General features: G+C 34.8%; 1 protein-coding gene across 1 annotated transcript in view; it reads left to right on the top strand.

Moving 5' to 3' along the window:
* Positions 1 to 20,168, top strand: part of ppp2r5ea (protein phosphatase 2, regulatory subunit B', epsilon isoform a) — a 38,530-nt gene that overhangs the window by 16,259 nt on the left and 2,103 nt on the right. The window contains 11 exon segments of the mRNA NM_194415.2: positions 5,505 to 5,665; positions 8,259 to 8,455; positions 9,476 to 9,577; positions 10,894 to 10,986; positions 11,794 to 11,924; positions 12,016 to 12,075; positions 13,193 to 13,301; positions 13,457 to 13,510; positions 13,614 to 13,664; positions 14,621 to 14,740; positions 15,075 to 15,202. Of these exon segments, the coding sequence (NP_919396.1) occupies positions 5,509 to 5,665; positions 8,259 to 8,455; positions 9,476 to 9,577; positions 10,894 to 10,986; positions 11,794 to 11,924; positions 12,016 to 12,075; positions 13,193 to 13,301; positions 13,457 to 13,510; positions 13,614 to 13,664; positions 14,621 to 14,740; positions 15,075 to 15,202 (1,202 nt within the window). The 5' untranslated portion in view covers positions 5,505 to 5,508.

The following is a 20,168-nucleotide window of genomic DNA, read 5'->3' as shown; positions in this document are numbered from 1 at the left end:
GGATAGGGAAACCTTTACGCACGTACATCAATTAGTCTATAAATAAATAATTTTGTTTGTTGAGCACAAATATTAATTTCAAAACTATTTCTAAATTCAGTTATGATTTCCAGCAAACGAATAAATGAACAATAATAACAAAATTAGCTCAAAAACCTGAGTTATATCCTAAAACGCATGCGTTGCCCCATATGGTCTAAAACCTGGCAGGTGGGCAAATCTAAGCTTGTTTTTTATAAAACAAATATAAATATGGATATAATAAATAATACTGCCAATAATAATTACATTATACAAAAGCAAATTGTTATGAATGAACTGAAAAAGCCTCCCGAGATGAAGAAGACATAAAAGCAGTGATTTTTCATATTTATGTAGGCTAGAAAATAATGTTTTGTAATATTTTAATCCTTTATATTTATATCCTATATCTATTCTCATTATATCCTATATATATATATATATATATATATATATATATATATATATATATATATATATATATATATATATATACACACACATAGTATTTAATTTTTTTCATATGTAAAGATATTTGCCTATTGCTCTCTTGTGGGTATTAAGCAGTGCGTAAGCGAGGCGCAACTCTGCGCCAGAGTTTAGACCGGGTTAGTTTTGGTCTAATGAAAAATCTATTATAGTTTCTCAAAATAGCAACGCGACAGCGGTCCGCCTCAGAACGCCTTCCTTTTTAGACCAGAACGCCTATGGACGCACATATGAGCGCTAATGCATTTGCTATTTAAACAGCGTAGCGCAATGGCTCAAAACGACTTTTGCGCCAAGCTGAAACTACCAAAAGATTATTGCGCCGCGCCTTGCGCCACACTGCGCCGGGTGTATGATAGGGCCCTAAATGTTTAGTAGGGAGTGAGGTTTTATTTCTGTGTCCTTATTCTTTTCTTTTTTGCTGCAAACTATAGGTTGTTTTCACATGACATCATCGATAATGCGCAAAATTCAGATGGAAGGCAGGAAGTGGTTTTTCTACGTAGGAATCACTATAAGAACATCAAAATGTTTCTGTTTTATGTTGTTTATAATAGCTTAAATCTGCCAAAAAAAGGCCAAACAGCTTTTATGGACTTCCAAAAGTTTTTGTTCATAAAGGGGAGAAAGATCAAGAAAGTGGCTAAAAAAACTTAAGAAAAGGCGGCATGTAATAAACATTTTTTTCAATACATCTTTGTGTACAAACTTGTTTTGAACGTGTTAATTCCTTTGACAGCACTAATAAAGATTATATGCAGGCCTAGCCATGTGTATAAATATGATTATGTGTTATGTAAAAATCAGGAATCCAGGAGAATATCAATAACATACACTGCTTGTAGTCGCTGCAATGAAATCTCTGTCTTGTTTTGGAATATTCAACGTCTTTACTGGCGTTTCAGCAGAATAAACAACTTTAACGTGAACATCGAGATGCACAGCAGCAATGAACGTTTGTTGATGGTAGATTCATTAAGCTCATTCCTCCTTGCAAAAATAAAATAAAATAAATAATAATTAAAATAATATATTGTAGACTGTGCGTCCATGCTTTTGTATGCTTTCATCTGTTTTTTTCTGATCCCTGGAAGATAACCGCATAGGGAAAAAACTAATGTTGTAGTAATTTATAATAAACTTGTTTTTGAACCACATAGCAAAGTGTATAATGTGTACAACTCCTTGTTAATGAATGCTACAGAATACTATAGTATGTTAAACTTTAATGAATAACGTTAGAGTAAACTTCGGTGAAGTGTAATGGTGTATAATTACAGCGAAGAAAACTGAAGCCTATTGGATAATTTGTTTATTCCTACAGTTGTGTTGTACCACAGCAACAATATAATTACTACAACAGTTTAATTAAAGTAATTATCTATAGTATGCTTCCAAACAGTATAGTAAGAACTATAGTATTTGTCATGTTACATAATCGATTATACAGTATCACGATGACTGGCAAAAATATTTTAGTTTAGTGGAAAACTCGACCCTCTTCATGATATGAGAATCATGCCCAACATATGTGATAATTTTTCGATTTTTATCTCATATTCTCCTTTGAAATATGGTATAACTCGCTTTCTCCCATTTAGTTTTTTTTAACTTTCTGCCCTCCATCTGAATTTCGTGCGTCATCAGAACCACGTGATTGAAAACAACCTTTTGGTTGGAGGGGTATGCCCAAGTATATTTTGCCCAAGCCATCAAACTGACTTTATCAGAGAAGCACTGCCTTTCCAGAGCAGCAACAAATATCTTAAATTTACCAAAACAAAGTTGTTGTTGTTATTTTCAGTGGACGAACCAAAGTGAAGTGAGCAAAATAAACATCATTAAACTTTTTAATTTCATGCAATCTTACATTTAGTGCAAGCATTTTTTCTCAAAGAGCTTTTTTTTTTGTTTATTTTTGACTATTTTCTGAGGGTCATTTAGAACACCGTTTGAATAGGCATGGTGGACTACGAAGTAGAACTCAAGTAAACATCAACTGGTATGATTAGCTAATAGTTTGCACAACCTTTTTTTAAGGGGGCAAAATTGGATAGAATAGCTGTATGCCCCTTCAAACTCTGCTAGTATGTTTTACAGTCTACATCTTTCACAGCTGGACACTGCTGTTACTTCGATTAAAAAGGCATGAATTCTCTGTACAAGTGGGTGTAACGGTACACAGAAGTCACGGTTCAGTACGTACCTTTATTTTGGTGTAAGGATTTGATTTAGGTTTGGTACAACAGGAATGACTAACAAATCACAAGTGCTTGCTGTTTTCCTGTTTACGGCAGTGTTTTGTCACAATCAGGTACAGAACTGAACTTAATTAAAACTATTCCTGAGCTCTGCATTTCACATTTTCAGATGCAAAGATGCATTCTCTGCAAATGGCCTCATAGTTGTTGCACTGCTGTGGCCTATTTTGGGTATCTCTGGTGACTTGCACGTGTGATCTGACTATTCACTGTTGTATTTGAGTACATGAACTGAACTGTGTCACATTTTACCATGATGGTTCGGGATTCGTACATGTACAGTTACACCCCTTATCACTACATATCATACGATCTGCAAAAACAAAGATATAGTGATCAGATAAAAAAAATTACACGTACACTTGTGGTTTGATATTACTGTCAAATACAATATAATCTTACTATCATTCTAGCTAAAAATGCATCAGTTCCCAGATTTTGCATTGCATGCAAACTCCTTTATCGGAATTCAAGCAGTTAATTCATGTGCACATTTTTACCCACCATTCTTACTGAAGACATGCATTGAGCATGAGCTTCTATTGGCCTAATTCTTCACATAAGTGGGCGCAGCCATTCGAACATTATTGGCTGAACACTTCCAGTCTACATCCACTTCCATAGATTTTTAGCCATAAAAATACAGTGTGTTACTTAATTTTGCAAACTGGTATTTTGTAATTATGCTGTATTTATGTATTGTCATAAGCACAAGGGCTTCACGATATTAGAAAAATCTCATTGCAATTTGTTTTTTATTCTGCAATTTATATTGTGATTAGGAATACAATTTCACTAGATTTGTTGAATAACTATTTAGATTCTGGAAAGAATTTCTAATTTTAGATTGGTTGGGATGATTTTGTATAGGGGAGTGCATATTCATGAAATGTAAAAAACTATCTACAAGTGTAGATCAATTCAATAAAAAAAAAGATACCAAATAAATAAACCGTGCTTTATTGTTTTCAGAGGAGTCGATCTGTATTCAGGTATATAATTGAATAATTAAATGTAAAAAAATCCCTCAGTCCAAAGTTATCGTTAATTTGTCAAATTTACAAACTTTTACAGTTACTTATGCCTGAATGTTTTTAAACCCCGCACACAGTCACAGGCCTCAAAAACACTTGCAAAATGGTAAATTATAATCCAGACTCGACATTGCGTCTATTCGCGATGTGACTATTGCGAATGATCACAATGTGATATCGAAGCTGAAACAATATATTGTGCAGCCATAATAATGACACGTGTTTGTAGAGCAACTAATTTGACCAGTTTCTGTCAATTATTTCTAGTTCTTAATCACAGAAAAGAGCTTATTTTCACATTGCAGAATATTGTCAATTTAGAGAAAGCAGTAATATTTCATACACAATGGTTTCATGACTTCATAAAGCACAAATGCAGAATCATTAAAACAAAGTATTATTATTTTTATTGTGGAGTGCATTTGCAAGTACCGTAAAGTAGTAAAACAACAGCACATCTTCTGACAGATTTACCGCTGACATTTTCAAGCTGCACACTCTAATATTTGAACTCTCACTGCCTGTGAACGATCCATCAAATTTTGCAATCTCGCCCGTTTTCTACATAGCTGATTTACTAATTTGCATGTAAACATGAACCAGTTTCTGAAATAATCAGATTTTTGATAGTTCTTCACTTATTATGTGCATGTTAACGTGCTCGATGATGCTATCTGGATATTAAGGCTAGAAGGAAGGCAACGCATGTCTGTGTTTTTCCATGACTTGAAACTGCACATTGTTTTGTTGTATTCAGAGCATCTTTATCATTTGGTTTCTGTGTAGATCTGCATTTGCCTCCAGTTATTTACCGGATTCCTCAGTGCTGTATGTGTCGTATGAATGTAATCTGGATGTACTACATGACATGTGTCAGGTTGTTGTTGTCATTTGGCCAGCTTTTTTAGTTGTTAGATGGCAAAGTGTTTAGTGGATGTGGAATATAAAGTACTGGTTAGGGCTTTGTGATTCATCGAAATCGACATTCAAAGCCTATAATTGATCAAACTTTTTCATGTAAATTTTTTTTCAGATACTTTCCCTACCGTGTGAGGAGTCACGTGACTCCTCTCTAAGGCTGAATTATACTTGCTATATTATGATTTATACTTACTACGTTATTATGATATTATACTTCTGCCAAGGGCACGAGTACAGTCCGGCGCAGCCTTTGCGTTCCTTCACACCTCTCAAAAAAATGTGCTTACATGTCACAACGACGTGTAGCACAAGCTTTGTAATTGGTCGGTTTGATATCGGTGACGACAGTGGCAGGTGCAGAGAGTCGCATTTTAGGCAATTTGTGTTTTAATTTCAGTTGTTCAGCATTGATGTTCAATAACTAATCATAGATTGTAGATGGTGTGTGTTTACTTCATTTATTTTAATCAAGTCGAGCTCTAGTACTGGTAGACATATATTGTGTTAATGTGGACATACTTCTCTTTTTACATACTAATGGGAGTCGAGTAGTCTTTCATCAGGATAGGTGTCATATTTAATTGAATATGAAGTGGAAATGTGTGAAGTCAGTGCGTTCAGTGGGCTGCATTAAATACTTTTTTCATGCCGTCTTTTTGCCACTCATTGGGTTTTGTCCAGTTAAATTAAAAATGAAGGGAGGTTACCATAAGTTTCTCGTTTTTGCACAAGATATTCTTCTTTTATCAATGACGGTCTGTTTTCCGTTCTGGCACAGGGCTATGTCTTCAGCAGCCACCACAGCCCCGTCGGTGGACAAGGTGGACGGCTTCTCCAGGAAGTCTGTCAGGAAAGCCCGGCAGAAGCGAGCGCAGAGCTCATCCCAGTTCAGATCTCAGGACAAGCCCATAGAGCTGGTGGCGCTGCCTCTGCTGAAAGGTAAGCTCGGTTTACTTGGTCAGATGAAGATAACGACTGCTGATGTCACAGCGCTTTGAGTTTTTTTAGTTGGTCAGATAGAGTTGATAAGGATTGCTATGCTATAATAACAAGGCAACACGCTGAATGCAGAAAAACCTGTCTTTGTGAGACTTTGAGAGAAAGAAAATATTTATTTTCAAGGTGAGATTAGGTAGCCTTATTGTTATTAAAAAATGATGTACATTTCAAAAGAATAGTATGGATATATAGTAAAAAAAAAAAAAAAAGATGTGACATTTTCAATATTTTTATTGCTGGGATTATTTTGTGATGAATGTAAGTAATTTAAGAAATGTAGCTTGTCACGTTATCCATAATTGTGTCAGTATAGAAATATAAAATGTTTTATATTTGCATGTTAATTTCTACTGTTCTGTTTTAAGGGTTTTAAATAAACTTCAGCAGTAAAAAACTTTTGTCCAATAAATTAAAATAATTAAATCAATAGAATAAAAAATGTGCATAAACGATTACAATTTTACAATTGTATTAATCCATAATAAAATATTATCGATAGGATTTTTTTTAATCCTTAATTTCTTTCTAAAATTGTGAGGGGGAAAAAGCTTATTATTAAATAATTACATTTATGAATTTATGAATATATTTATAATTAAATCATAATTATTATGAACATTCTGTTCATTCTGTTGTGCCATAATATATAGGCTTTTTTGTATTCAGTTAACAGATTTTCAGAAGATGTTCATTTATGTCTTTGTGTTGTTAGATGGCATGTTGAGAAAAGCCGGTTTGTTAATAAATGTGTATAGCAAATGAAGCTACGCTAACCTGTATTTTTTTATTTATTTATTGACCCAAAATGAGGTTTTCTGTGATATTCTGCATTATACAATAAATAGCATTTTTATGACTGAATTTTGCAATTCAATACATTTTTCTCTTGTTAGTCTAATGTTTGACCACCATAAAGTATGCAAATAAATGATCATTTTCAACATGACATTTTTATTTGTTAACTGTGGTGTTTTTGCTTAAAGGGTGCACTTTCTGTTTGGTTAATGCTGTCATAAACAGGGTGTCCACGGGGTCTTAAGTCTTAAATCTCAAAATCTAAATTTTAGGCAAAGTTTTAAATTTATTGAAATATTGTGTTGTTGTTCATGTATAGATACCCAATCTGGCCAATTGGATGTTTTATGTTATAACTAACATGGTTCAAATGATGGATCTGCAACAGAAAGACTGCAGTTTTGGGATACAATTGTCATTACATCGATCATTTCTCAAACGATGCATCGTACTATGATTGTTCAGTCGCGAGTTATGTCGTTGTTTGGGTAAAGCATCCAGGTCAGTGTCCTCAGCAGTACAATAACCTACAATCCATCTCAATAAAATGTTAATTTTTTTTTATTTAGGAATGTAATTTTTAACTCTATATACCATAATGGTTTAATTATTTTCCTTACAAAAACATTTGTTTAAAAGTGCGACATGTATTTACTGCTGAGGACATTGACCTGGGGTGCATTTCCTACTTATTAGTAACCTGCTTAATAGTAATAATAATAATAATAAAAAATATAAATAAATAAATAATTAAATAAATAAATAAATAAAAAAACTAACAATAGTAATAATAATAATAATAATAATAATAATTTATCAAAAAATATTTGAAAGCAAATTACACCTAATAGTGGTCATCACATTTAATGCTTTTTTTTTTTTTTTTATCATTCCAAGTTTAAATGTTGGAACGTTGTTATTGAATAGGGCATAGGGGGAATAACTGGGAATAGAACACAGCCAGGAACTATGTTTCTAACTACAGCTCCAGAGGTGTAGTTGCAAATGTACAGTACAAGTTTGCGATTGTACCATGTTTGTAAAGACGGAACTTGCGACCTTAGTTGGCTAATGATGGTTTTCGGAAACGCACCCTGGACAAATTGATGTGCACAGATTTAGTTTATACTTTAGTTTTTAAAACTTTCTTTAAAATTTTATGAAAAAGTGTATGCATACAATCAGAGCTTGCTTCTTTTTACACGGTATTGAAAAAAATTTGCTAAGAAATATGTAAAATATGTGATGTTTTTATTGTATTTTATTGTAAAATTATTATTGTATTTTTAAATGTATTAAATGATAATGTTTTTATAGGGTAAATAAAATCTTTTCTATCTGAGCCATTTGAAAACTTCCTTAGCGTTTAACTCTGTATAAGTCTAAAATTTCATTCATGATGGCCTTAATGTTCTTAAATGTCTTAAATTTAACTTGGTAAAACCTGCAGAACCTTGAGTAAACATGCAGACTACATGAACACACCTCTGTAAATTGGCTGGTTGTGGCACATGTATTACTATGTCTTGAATGGCTTTTCAAACTCAAGCCCTGTCAGTTGTAATATTAAGAGGTCAAATGCCAGATGGACCTCCAAGCTAATATGTGAAGTATTTCAGGCTTCCAACAGTCCAGAAACGTGAGACAGATTATATTAGGAAAGTCAAGGAAATTGATGTAAAACATTTGTGGAATTTTAGTGCTGTTTGGCATTAACCCTTTCTTTGTTTCTGTCTAGATGTTTCTGCGCAGGAGCAACCGGAGCTGTTCCTCAAGAAGCTGCAGCAGTGCTGTACTCTGTTTGACTTCATGGATACTCTGTCTGACCTCAAAATGAAAGAGTATAAACGTTCCACCCTTAATGAGCTGGTGGACTACGTCACACTCAGCCGCGGTTACCTGACCGAGCAGACCTACCCTGAGGTGGTCAAAATGGTGAGATTTATTGATAAAGCAGTGCAACATGAGGTTAGAAGGTTGTTTTTTCTGTGATCGTCTAGTGTATGTCCCTATTAAAAAGGGAGAGTTCACTCATAAATGAAAATTTCCTTTACTCCAACTTAATCTTTTGAACACAAAGGAAGATATTTTTTATAGTTATTCATTGGGATTAACCATTTGAGATGTACCCATCTTATTTTCAAGGGGGCCCCACAATTAATCACAATCACATCATAACACCAGAAAACAAAACATGACTTTCACAACATCCAAAAAACATAACATACATATAACATAACATAACAAAATAAAAAAGGGGAAAGTAGTATACATGCATAAATACGTATATACATAGTACAAAAGTATATACAAATCAGTTGGTCAAATCACCGCATAAATAATAACATCCTAACGCCGAGTTCATACTGCGTGATTTTAACCCCGATTTTGAGAAATCGCCGACAAATGCCTGAAATCACAGGCAAATCGCTGCTCATGCACGTGAGTGACAATCACACAGTATGAACTTTCAAAGACGCAATCTGAGAGATGAGTCGATGAGCCGATGAGTCGCCGATGCCTACGAGATATTTGGCGTATTCGGCGATTCAAATCATGCAGTGTGAATTGAGTTTTGACTGAAAATAACTTCAGCGATCACCTACAGCCAATGAGAGAGCAGCTTTCACTTGTGTGTACGTGTATGTACCTGCTGCAGGCCAGCGGGAGGCTGGGGGAGAAGTTAAAAGCGCTCTTTTTCAGTTTATTTGGACCCACGAAATGGAGGAAAAACTAGTGGAGGTTTGACAGGACTCAGGAGCAACTGTGTCTGTTTGACGTTTCATACAGAAAGAAATTAGTTTATTATCAACGTCCCAACATTCTTCTGCATATCTTATTTGTGTTTATCAGAAGAGACAAATGTTTAAAACAAGTAGAGTGGGAGTAAATCCTCACAAATAACATTTTTTGGTAAACTATCATTTTAATAATTTGTTTTTTTTCTTTCCACAGGTGTCCTATAATATTTTTCGGACTCTTCCGCCCAGTGACAGTAACGAGTTTGACCCAGAGGAAGACGAGCCCACGCTGGAAGCCTCATGGCCACACTTACAGGTAAATAATCATGACTGGCATCTATATGAAATCTGTGTAAATACTAGGGCTGAACGATAAATTGACATAAAATTGCATTTGCGATTTTAGCAAAAGCTGTGATTGTCTTCTACATCTCGTGAGAATGGTACTCTTAAGCCTCATTCACACAGCAAGCGACTCACTGCACTAAAGTGACAAGCGACCGCTCATTTTAACGAAGAGTGAGCAACTTCCGGCGACCTCCATTTATGCGAGCGAAAGCAACTGTTGACGACCAGGTGGGCGTGTCGAGCGATGCGACAGCTTAAAATCCTTCAACTTTATGCAATTTATGAGCGACTTTCTTGAGTGACAGCCAATAGGAGCACCAGTAGAGCTCACATGATCCTCAGGTCACTCAGATCCTCTCAGCTCGCTCAGAGGCTGTTGTATCCTCTGTGCTATGAACCTACAAAGACCTGCATTTGCATCAGGTCACCAGCCAGAGGGACAGGCAGCACAAAGTCGCTACGAGTGTGAATGAGGTATTATGTGATAAGTAGTACATCTGCTCCGAAGGCCAGAGGGCACTCTCACGAAAAGTTTTATGAAACCACCAAACACACTCCGCAGAAACCCAGGAAATCCTTATAGCGGTTGGAGAATAAACAGAGGATTTAACTTAATTCATTGATTCAACGTGATTAGTAAAGCCACAACAATCTTATTAATAAACAAACAAAAAAAAAATTTAGAAACTCGCAGCAATTGTATCGTAATTGTTTCATTTCGTTTATCTTACTTAGTATTATATTTTTACTGATAGTAAAGTATGTAGGGATGCAATGATTTTGTGCGCGCTATTTTTTATTTTTTTTAAGGTATATACTTTGTAGTTACAATAGTCGTTACTTAGTCTAGCTAATAAATAGGTTCTATCTCTTAATCTACCCCTGAACCTCACCTTAGCCCATTTAGTGACCTGTAAGTACATATTATATACATACACGTACTATAAAAATGAAACCAATTTCTTTATTTTTTTAAAGGGATTGCACAAAACGTAATATCTGTAAATAATTACATAGTCATTAAATGCAATCTGAAAGAGAAATATTTAATAAGTGTACATTTTTGAATTGTATTAGTAACTTGTTTAGTTTTATTTAGGAAAATTATAAAATGGTACGTCTCTAATGTTTAATAGGAACTTAGCAGCAAATTGTAAAATTTGGCTTTGGGTAAAGCATTAAAATCCCTGACATCACCATGGTTTTAGTCTTATGTAGTTGAGATAACGTTTATTTTTTCAAGTTTTCTGATCTTTCTCTCTCTCTCTTTCTTTTCTTTTTAAGCTTGTTTATGAGTTCTTCATCCGTTTCTTGGAAAGTCAGGAATTTCAGCCCAGCGCTGCCAAAAAATACATCGATCAAAAATTTGTTTTACAGGTGAGTGATTGCCTTTGGAATGTTTCTGGACGCTTATACTACTATAAATGAAAGGAAACCAGTATTGCCAGTGAAATGCCACGATGCATCTCTCTCTAAAGTGCTTAATTGGGATTGGCGTTTTTAAATATTTTTCCCATCCGATGAATTGCATTCCCATCACCAAAAACAAAGGGTAACAATATGTAACAAAAATAATTATAATGTAACACGTAATAATTAAATAAATAATAAAAAGATAGCTGTGTAATACTAAAGCTAGTACATGAATATTCTTTACAGAGCAATGTATAATAAACTGTTAAGGTGTTCGGCTGTTAAATTTGCAGTATAATCTAGGTTAATTTAGCCCTTGCTAAAACAAAATTTGCACAAAATATTGTATATAAGATGATAATTTTAATGTTAAATTACAAATAGTTTCACTATCACTAAATAGAATTTGTTAGAGCAATAAAAGGACAGCTTGAAGGGATAATTCACAAACAAATTAAATTTTTTTTTTACATGGCTTTCATATGTTCAAAACTTATTTAGGTTTCTACTGTTGAATGCAAATTAATTTATTTTGAAGTCATCATTTTTTAATATAAGAAGTTATTTTGAAAAATGCTAATGGCTAGTACACACTGACTTCTGAGAAATGTTTTTCTACTATGGAAGTCAATGGTCCAAGCAACCAGCATTCTTCAAAATATATTCTTTTGTGTTTAACAGAAGACCAAACTCCCAAAGGTTTAAAACCAAATGTGGAAGAATAAATTAGATTTTGTTTTAGTTTTAACATCTCCTCACCTTCATTTTTAGCTCTTAGAGCTGTTTGATAGCGAGGACCCACGAGAGAGGGACTGTCTGAAGACAGTTCTGCACAGAATCTACGGCAAGTTCCTTGGCCTCAGGGCCTTCATCCGCAAACAAATTAACAACATTTTTCTTTGGTAAGTAACAAACAAGGTTTTCAGTTATTTCAGTTCATTTATACTCTGAAAATTTAAGGTGCAGTGACAAATCTCTGTTCTTCTCCAACAGTTTTGTGTATGAGACAGAGCGCTTCAATGGCGTAGCTGAACTGCTGGAGATTTTGGGAAGGTAGGTTTTGTTTTGTAATCTGTTAGGTAAAGACGGCTGCTTTCAAAATACTGCTTCATGAAGCTTTGAAACCTTTACGAATATTTAGTTTTGAATCAGTGTTTTAGAGCATGCATCAAATTGTCAAAGTCATGTGACTTCAGTGAATGGGGCTTTATGTTATTTACTGTTTGTAAACGTTTCAGAAATTGAATAGTTCTCCACTTGGGGCGATCTCTGTAATACCAAAAAAGCCACATGACCCCCACATCACCCCTTGTGGTGATTAGCTAAACAGGTTTAATAGTTTTTACCTGATCATTAACCAATTTGTGGATGTTTTAATGGAACATTTGTACAATAAAAGGGAATATTGCATGGTTCAGTTGGACTTTGGCGCAGTACGCTTGTACTGTGAGTGCAAAGTGCGCCTGAGCCCAAAACGGTCACTTTTAACAGACTGTTTCATATGGATTTTTAAATCATCCTTAATGATCAGTGAACTGTCATGGTTTATTAAAGACGTAAACCCATACATCATCGATGACGTAAGCATGCTCTGGTTCGGACGGCAAAATGCTGTGTGAGAGGGGAGTAGGTACGATCGTCCTTCAGCACCGTTCAAGGCAACTGTAGCTAGTATGACTATGCCCTTAATAGTCTTCTTGGCCTGTTTAGCGGAGCCCACAATGTGATAAACAATGTATATTAGCCTTGAAAATGTATAAAAGGACACATCACATGCAGACAATTATGTTATTGATATGTGAAAAGCTAAATGCATTTATAGGTTATACTTTCAATTTAAAGTATGCAATTTGTTTAAAAAAACGTCAATTCTAATGCATGTTTTGCCTGAGCTTTTGTTGCATTTACACAAATTTGACCACCAGGTGTCCCTAGCACTTTGAGAAGCTTCTTTTCTCGATTGACTAAATGGTTGTAAAAGATGTGTAGGAATTTTAACTTTGAAAAGACATGGAAGGGTGACCCTAGTGGTTATATTCCTGCTTCGCTTACTCCACCCTGGCCTCTGTCCTAAGGCCTGACAAAAGGCTGAATCTTCTGCATATGGGTTTCTATCATGATTATCAGTGACAGATCAGAAGTTAAGCCTCACGTGTCTCTGCTTTTTCAGCATCATCAATGGTTTTGCGCTTCCTCTCAAAGCTGAGCACAAACAGTTCTTGGTGAAGGTGCTGCTGCCTCTGCACACAGTGAGGAGCTTATCTCTCTTCCATGCCCAGGTACAGACACCACATGTTTGGTACAAATCTGTGCATGTCTCTGCTTGCTTACCTGCGTTGCAAAGACAGAAAAAACAAATTCCTCTGTTCATGCTTGTTTGTGAATCTAAACATCTGAAATGCATTTGTTAATCTGATGTCATGTTTTCTTCTAGCTGGCCTATTGTATTGTACAGTTCCTAGAGAAAGACCCCACGTTAACAGAACCTGTGAGTGCTCCTTCATCATTATCCTCCTCATTGTTTATCAGGCCTCATTTATTTGCAGTTTTCTCTAGTTGGTCTCTGAATGTTGATGTTGCCTTTTTTGTAGGTGATCAGAGGTTTGTTGAAGTTTTGGCCAAAAACATGCAGTCAAAAGGAGGTAAGTGTTCTCATTCAGTTATTAAAGTGGTCCCATAATACTTTTAGTATTCTGCAAATGACAAACTTTATTTAATTTGAAGCTTCCCAAACAAAAACAATTGCACATTATTTGTGATTAAATTGAAACTAATTGTTTTTAAACTTTTAAAAATGTAGTGTATCTAATAAAAAAATATTATTCCACTAATTTTATATTTACAGTTAAAGTCAGAATTATTAGCCCCCCTTTGAATTTTTATTTCTTTTTTAAATATTTCCCAAATGATGTTTAACTGAGCAAGGAAATTTTTGCAGTATGTCTGATAATATTTTTTCTTCTGTAAAAAGTCTTTCTTGTTTTATTCCGGCTAGAATAAAAGCACTTTTTAATTTTTTCAACACCATTTTAAGGTCAACATTATTAGCCCCTTTAAGCTATATTTTTTTAGTAGTCTACAGAACAAACCATCGTTATACAATAACTTGCCTAATTACCCTAACCTGCCTAGTTAACCTAATTAACCTAGTTAAGCCTTTGAATGTCACTTTAACCTGTATAGAACCGTCTTGAGAAACATTTAGTTAAATATTATTTACTGTCATCATGGCAAAGATAAAATAAATTAGTTATTAGAAATAAGTTATTAAAACTATTGTGTTTACAAATGTGTTAAAAAAAAACTTATCTCCGTTAAAAAGAAATTGGGAAAAAATTAAACAAGGGGGTCAATAATTCAGGGGGCTAATAATTTTGACTTCAACTGTATATGTATATGTGTGTGTGTGTGTGTGTGTGTGTGTGTGTGTGTGTGTGTGTGTGTGTGTGTGTGTGTGTGTGTGTGTGTGTGTGTGTGTGTGTGTGTGTGTGTGTGTGTGTGTGTATATATATATATATATATATATATATATATATATATATAATTTAATTATATTTTTTAACATGCATCATTTCTGTAACCTTGTTTACTTGTGTAGGTTATGTTTCTTGGAGAGTTGGAGGAGATTCTAGATGTGATTGAACCCACTCAGTTTGTTAAGATCCAGGAGCTGCTCTTCAAACAGATTGCTAGATGTGTTTCCAGTCCCCATTTTCAGGTAAACACATTAACGCATCCTCACAGACCTTGTGCTCACTTGTAGTAGCTGTAAACTCAAACTTTTCCATATTCAAAGCAATTTCCCATTAATCCAGCTTCCATTCTGCTAGTGCTCGGTGTTTGGTCACATGTTTTGTCATTATTGTTACAAAGTTCTGAATATAAAATCTGTTTAATTCAACGTTTTTAGAAAAAATTGTTTCTAACAAAAATGTATTTTAAATAGACCAAATTTAAGTGGATACACAAGGTTCTGCAGTTTGAGATCTGTCTATTGATAATAAAAAATATTATAATGATGTATTAAAATGGAGGTTGGACTCTTGTTCCAGGTGGCAGAGCGAGCCTTGTACTACTGGAACAATGAGTACATCATGAGTCTGATTGAGGAGAACTGTAGCGCCATCCTGCCTATCATGTTTGCCAGTCTCTACAGGATCTCCAAAGAGCACTGGAACCCGTAAGTTTCATATGGCAATAAAAACACTGAACATTTATTAAACCTCTTAGGCTTACCGAGACCACAGTAAAAGAGTAACATTTCAAAATATTGTTCATTGTTTTATAAAATGTATTATTATTACTGTCTTTTACGCCCTGTGTGGCTCGGAGGATAAAAAGGGCTAAACATAGTTATAACAACCCAATATTTTTTAAATCCCCCTGAGACATTAGCTGCTATGGATCAATACAGTTGTGGCAAACGGACGTGGCAAAAAGTTGTTCGCTTTATAGAGTGGAGGAACTATGATGTCACCTTATAGGCTAATCGGCTGCTAGCATAAATCTGGTTCCCTCAATAAAATCCCCATAGGATTTTTCCATAGATTTTTCGTAGATTGCAAATAATAAGCTCTGTGTTTAAACACAGTTCATTAAACTTGCGCGTTTTGTGCAACCGGATAATCCTCACACAAAAATATTACATTTAGCACTTTTGGATCTTAATTGTAAACGCAAGATTTGAAAAGCTAACATTAGGCTATAAACAGACTTCAGAGCTTTCGGGGCGCTCGCCTGTGACGTCAGCACCACCCTGCTACAGACAACTTTTCAAGCTTATTTTTTAAAAATTTGGTCCATGAAAAACATTTAATTTCTCGGTTCATAATGTTATAATCCACTCTAAATATTATAAACAAATATATACGCAAAAACACATATGTATAGAGCTACGTGCCTTTTGAGTAGTTTTTTTACGTGGGAAATACATCTGTTTTGCTTTGTTTGTTGTAAACATTTTAAATCTCTATGGATAAATGTGCCTATATAGTATTATCACAAGACATATTTAAATAATTGTATTGCTCGCATGCATACAGCCCGCTTACCTTAGTAAAAGATGACAGAAATGATGCATGAGGGACAAGTCTATCAAATGCCTGCAAGTTCTGTCATGGACACAGAACAACATTCAATATATATATATATATATATATATATATATATATATTTTTGTGCGAAGTACAGCAAAAAGCAGCCCATACAGTCACATCTGCTTTACATTTTAAGGAGGGGTGTAAATACTGCTGTTATGACAGAGTTAAATGTGTTCAGATGAAGAAAAAAAAGACAAAATCAATTGATCACGTTAAAATGACAGTTACTATGTATGTATTTTTCTCACAATTATTCACACATTTGCATTACTGATTGCAAGAAAGAGATAGGCTGCACTGGTAAACAATATCTTCATAATATCGTTTAATTAAAATAAAGGATCAACAAATGAATCTGTGCTGTCAGTCTTTATAAGTAAAGGCATTATCTACGCACAATACATGAATATATTGTGTACAATACAACAATATGAATATATGAATATCCCAATTAGAAAAATACTACAAACTATAAATTACTATTCATGAAAATACTTAAATAACAGAACCATCAACATTTCAGCTCGATGATGTATAATGTCTTCGACACCGCCTTTAGTCCCATTTAGCAACTTGGTAGCAACCATCTTTTTAAAGAAGCATAACCGATTTTAAAAATCAAGAGTGTGATTTAACTATGTTTCATGTTGTAGAATAAAATGTGATAATATCTTGAGTTGTGTTAGACACGGACCTTATTTGAGCGTTTTAACCGAAATCCCATAAAAAAAAACAAAAAACATGTTGGCGCCAATAGCCTAGTGGTTAGTGCGTCGACACATAGCACCGAGGTGCTCGCAGCGACCCGAGTTTGATTCCTGTCTTGAGGTTCTTTGCTGAATCTTCCCCTATCTCTGCTCCCCACACGTTTCTTTTTCTATATCTCCACTGTCCTATCAATAAAGGTGAAAACCCCTAAAAAAATAATTATTAAAAAAAAAAAAAAATTATTAAAAAAAACATTTACTTTGGGATGAGGGATCTGCTAAAATGCTAACTCTCTTTCTGGTTTTTGCATACAAATTGATGTCATAGTTCCTCCACTCTATTTACAATAAAGATAAGAAAGGAAAAAATAATATTTAATCACTCAAAGTATATTCACAAATGTGTACAATAAATGCAAAAAGTGCAAACAATTCAATTGAAACAAACCTGACAGAGGGAAGGAAAATAAGTGGTGCCAAATCAAAGGAAATAACCAATCAAACACCCGCTAACTAAACCATGCCCACCTCTAAATAACCAAAGAAAAATTCGAAGATAGAAACTAAAACATCTTCGGGGTCACACGCCGATCACTACAACTGCATTTCCTAAAAAAACATACAATGGGTATTCAAGTGGATTAACAAAAATTCAACTATGTGTGTGTAAAATGTAAGTCACGTGACGTACTTCGCTTTCACTTCCCTTTTAGTAGATTTAAGTAGATTTAGCTTGGACATTCTAAATAGATGTTCAATTTAAAAATACCAAGGCGAACCATAGAACAGACAGGTACACCAATGCACACAGAAAGACAGAGCAATGACAAGAGACAAGGATCCCACCCCCTGTGTGGTCCGAGTCGTTACTGGAGTGCTTAAATGACCCCCATCCTCTTCTGATTGGTCCACTCATGAAAACTCTGCCAGCCAATCATAACACCTAGATTTTAGAAGAACAGAAGACGGCAAATAAAAACGGAAAGACAAGGACAGAACAACAGAGCAACACCCTTAGGCATGTACCACTGTCACTTGATCAATTTACAGCACTCCCGCTGAATCAAATTTATATAAAAAAATCAGTTAGAAATATTAAAAACATAAAGGTTTTTTGGCATCAGTGAATTAATCTAAATCTAATGCTGCGTTCAATTGCAATTTATTTACATGTTAAGTCAATGCAAAGACTGTAATAGACAACCTGTGGCGCAGTATGCGTGAATGAAGGTTGATTTATACTCAAGCGCACGCGTATGCTACGGCGCAGCCTACGCGTGGATGCATATCCCTCACCGTGGCTGTCTGCGTCGCTGACATGCACCTCTCAAAAATGTAACTACACGCCGTAATGACGTGTAGTGCAAGCTCTGTGATTGGTCTGCTTGGATTCGGGGATGAGTGTGGGCGGGACAGAGAGCCGCGCAAGTCCGTTGAAGCAACTGTTTACAAGTGTCGACTGTTTACATGGAGCTCCGGATGGAGACTGTTGCTTTGTGTTTACCTCATAGTTAAAGTTGTTGCACGTAGGGCTGCTCGATTTTGTAGAAAATCATAATCACGATTATTTTGGTCATAATTGTAATCACGATTATTCAAAACGATTATCAGTTGAAGTCAAAATTATTAGCACTCCTGAGAATTTTGTTTTTTTAAATTACTATTTGCCAAATAATGTTAAACAGAGCAAGGAATTTTAAAAGTATTTCCTCTAATATTTTTTTTTCTTCTGGAGAAAGTCTTATTTGTTTTATTTTAGCCAGAATAAAAGCAGGTTTAAATATTTTCAAACCCAATTTAAGGTCAATATTATTAGCCCCCTTAAGCAATATATTTTTGATTGTCTGCAGAAGAAACTACTGTTATACTATGACTTGTCTAATTACTCTAATTAAGCCTTTGAATTGCACTTTAATCTGAATGCTTGTATTTTGAAAAACTTCTAGTAAAATGTTATGTACTGTCATCATAGCAAAGATAAAACAAATCAGTAATTAGACATGATATATCAAAACTATTATGTTCAGAAATAAGTTTAAAAAAAAACTTCTTTCCATAAAACAGAAATTGGAGGAAAAGGGTTGCTAATATTCTGGAGGGCTAATAATTCTGACTTCAACTGTATATATAAACAGTTATTTTTCACCCTGCAAAGAAAAGAGAAATTAATACAATAGATTAAAAATATAAAACAAACTGTGATTTAAGCATCTTCACCCTAAGAAAAACACTTTAGCAACAAAAATCCTTCAGTCAAGAGCAGTAAGGCATGTTCTCGTCGTTTGATTAGTGCGAAATGCTGCCGCCTGTTTTATCATTGTCACTTTAATGGTTTCTCTTTCACGTGTCTTTTGATTCTCAACTCATTTGTTTATTACGCAAATGAGGGTTAATATGAATAATCACTAATCACTGCGTTTTGACACCTATTTGACCATTAAAACGCTCACGTTAAGATTACTTTAGATATCTGCGCTCCTTTGCTCGTCTCAGCGTGCGAATGAGACCGAATCCTGACCGCGTGCTTATGCGTGTTGCACACACACATACGCACGCGGTCTTTTGCACTTTTGGAATATGATGCAATAATCGTTTATCTCGATTAATGGTTTTTCATAATCGTTAGAAGCCATACTCGAAATTAAAATTGGATTTTCGATTAATTGCACAGCCCTAGTTGCACGTCCACGGTTCCTGCCTGAGGAGTCTGAGCCACTTGTACATTCAGGAAGCGTTTAGAAAAAATGAAACACCAGCGAAAAAACTCAACACTGAAGAACATAAACATCACTGCCAGCTAGCGTTTTGGAAGTGTTATTGCAAAGAGCGCGCAGAAGTATGAATGCACAGCTGCGTGCGTTGCATGCGCCGTGGATCACGCCGATCACTTGACGCAGAAGTATAAACCAGGCTTAAAGCGTCACAAGTTCAGCGATTTGCGAAATTTACGCGCATTACATTAACCAATCGGGAGCTTGCTCTTGTGGGGGTGTGATTATGACGTAGTGCCAGTTCATCAAACAGGGCTCTGCTCAGTCAGAAGATCCTCTCAAAGCCTCCATCATCCGGGTGCACCTCTGAAAGGATCTTGCGGTTTTAGCTTTGAATGTGTACATTAATAATGCTTGATGCATTTTTACCATATTTTACAGAAGACACCCACTAAATTAATTAACTAACAATACTTTTTGTAACAGAAAATCTTGTCAGACATATTTGTAACAAAAATCATTTGACTAATAAAAGTGATTTAATAGCCACTAGTTTTTACCATGTACGCTATAAATTATAATTAATGTAATTATAATTTTTATCAAATAATAAGTAGAGGTCAATACAA

Source organism: Danio rerio, chromosome 20 (assembly GCF_052040795.2).
Source record: "Danio rerio strain M-AB ecotype USA chromosome 20, GRCz13ab, whole genome shotgun sequence".
Lineage (NCBI taxonomy): Eukaryota > Metazoa > Chordata > Actinopteri > Cypriniformes > Danionidae > Danio > Danio rerio.
Note: the sequence above shows the minus strand (reverse complement) of the source record. Positions and strands in the feature narration are given on the sequence as shown.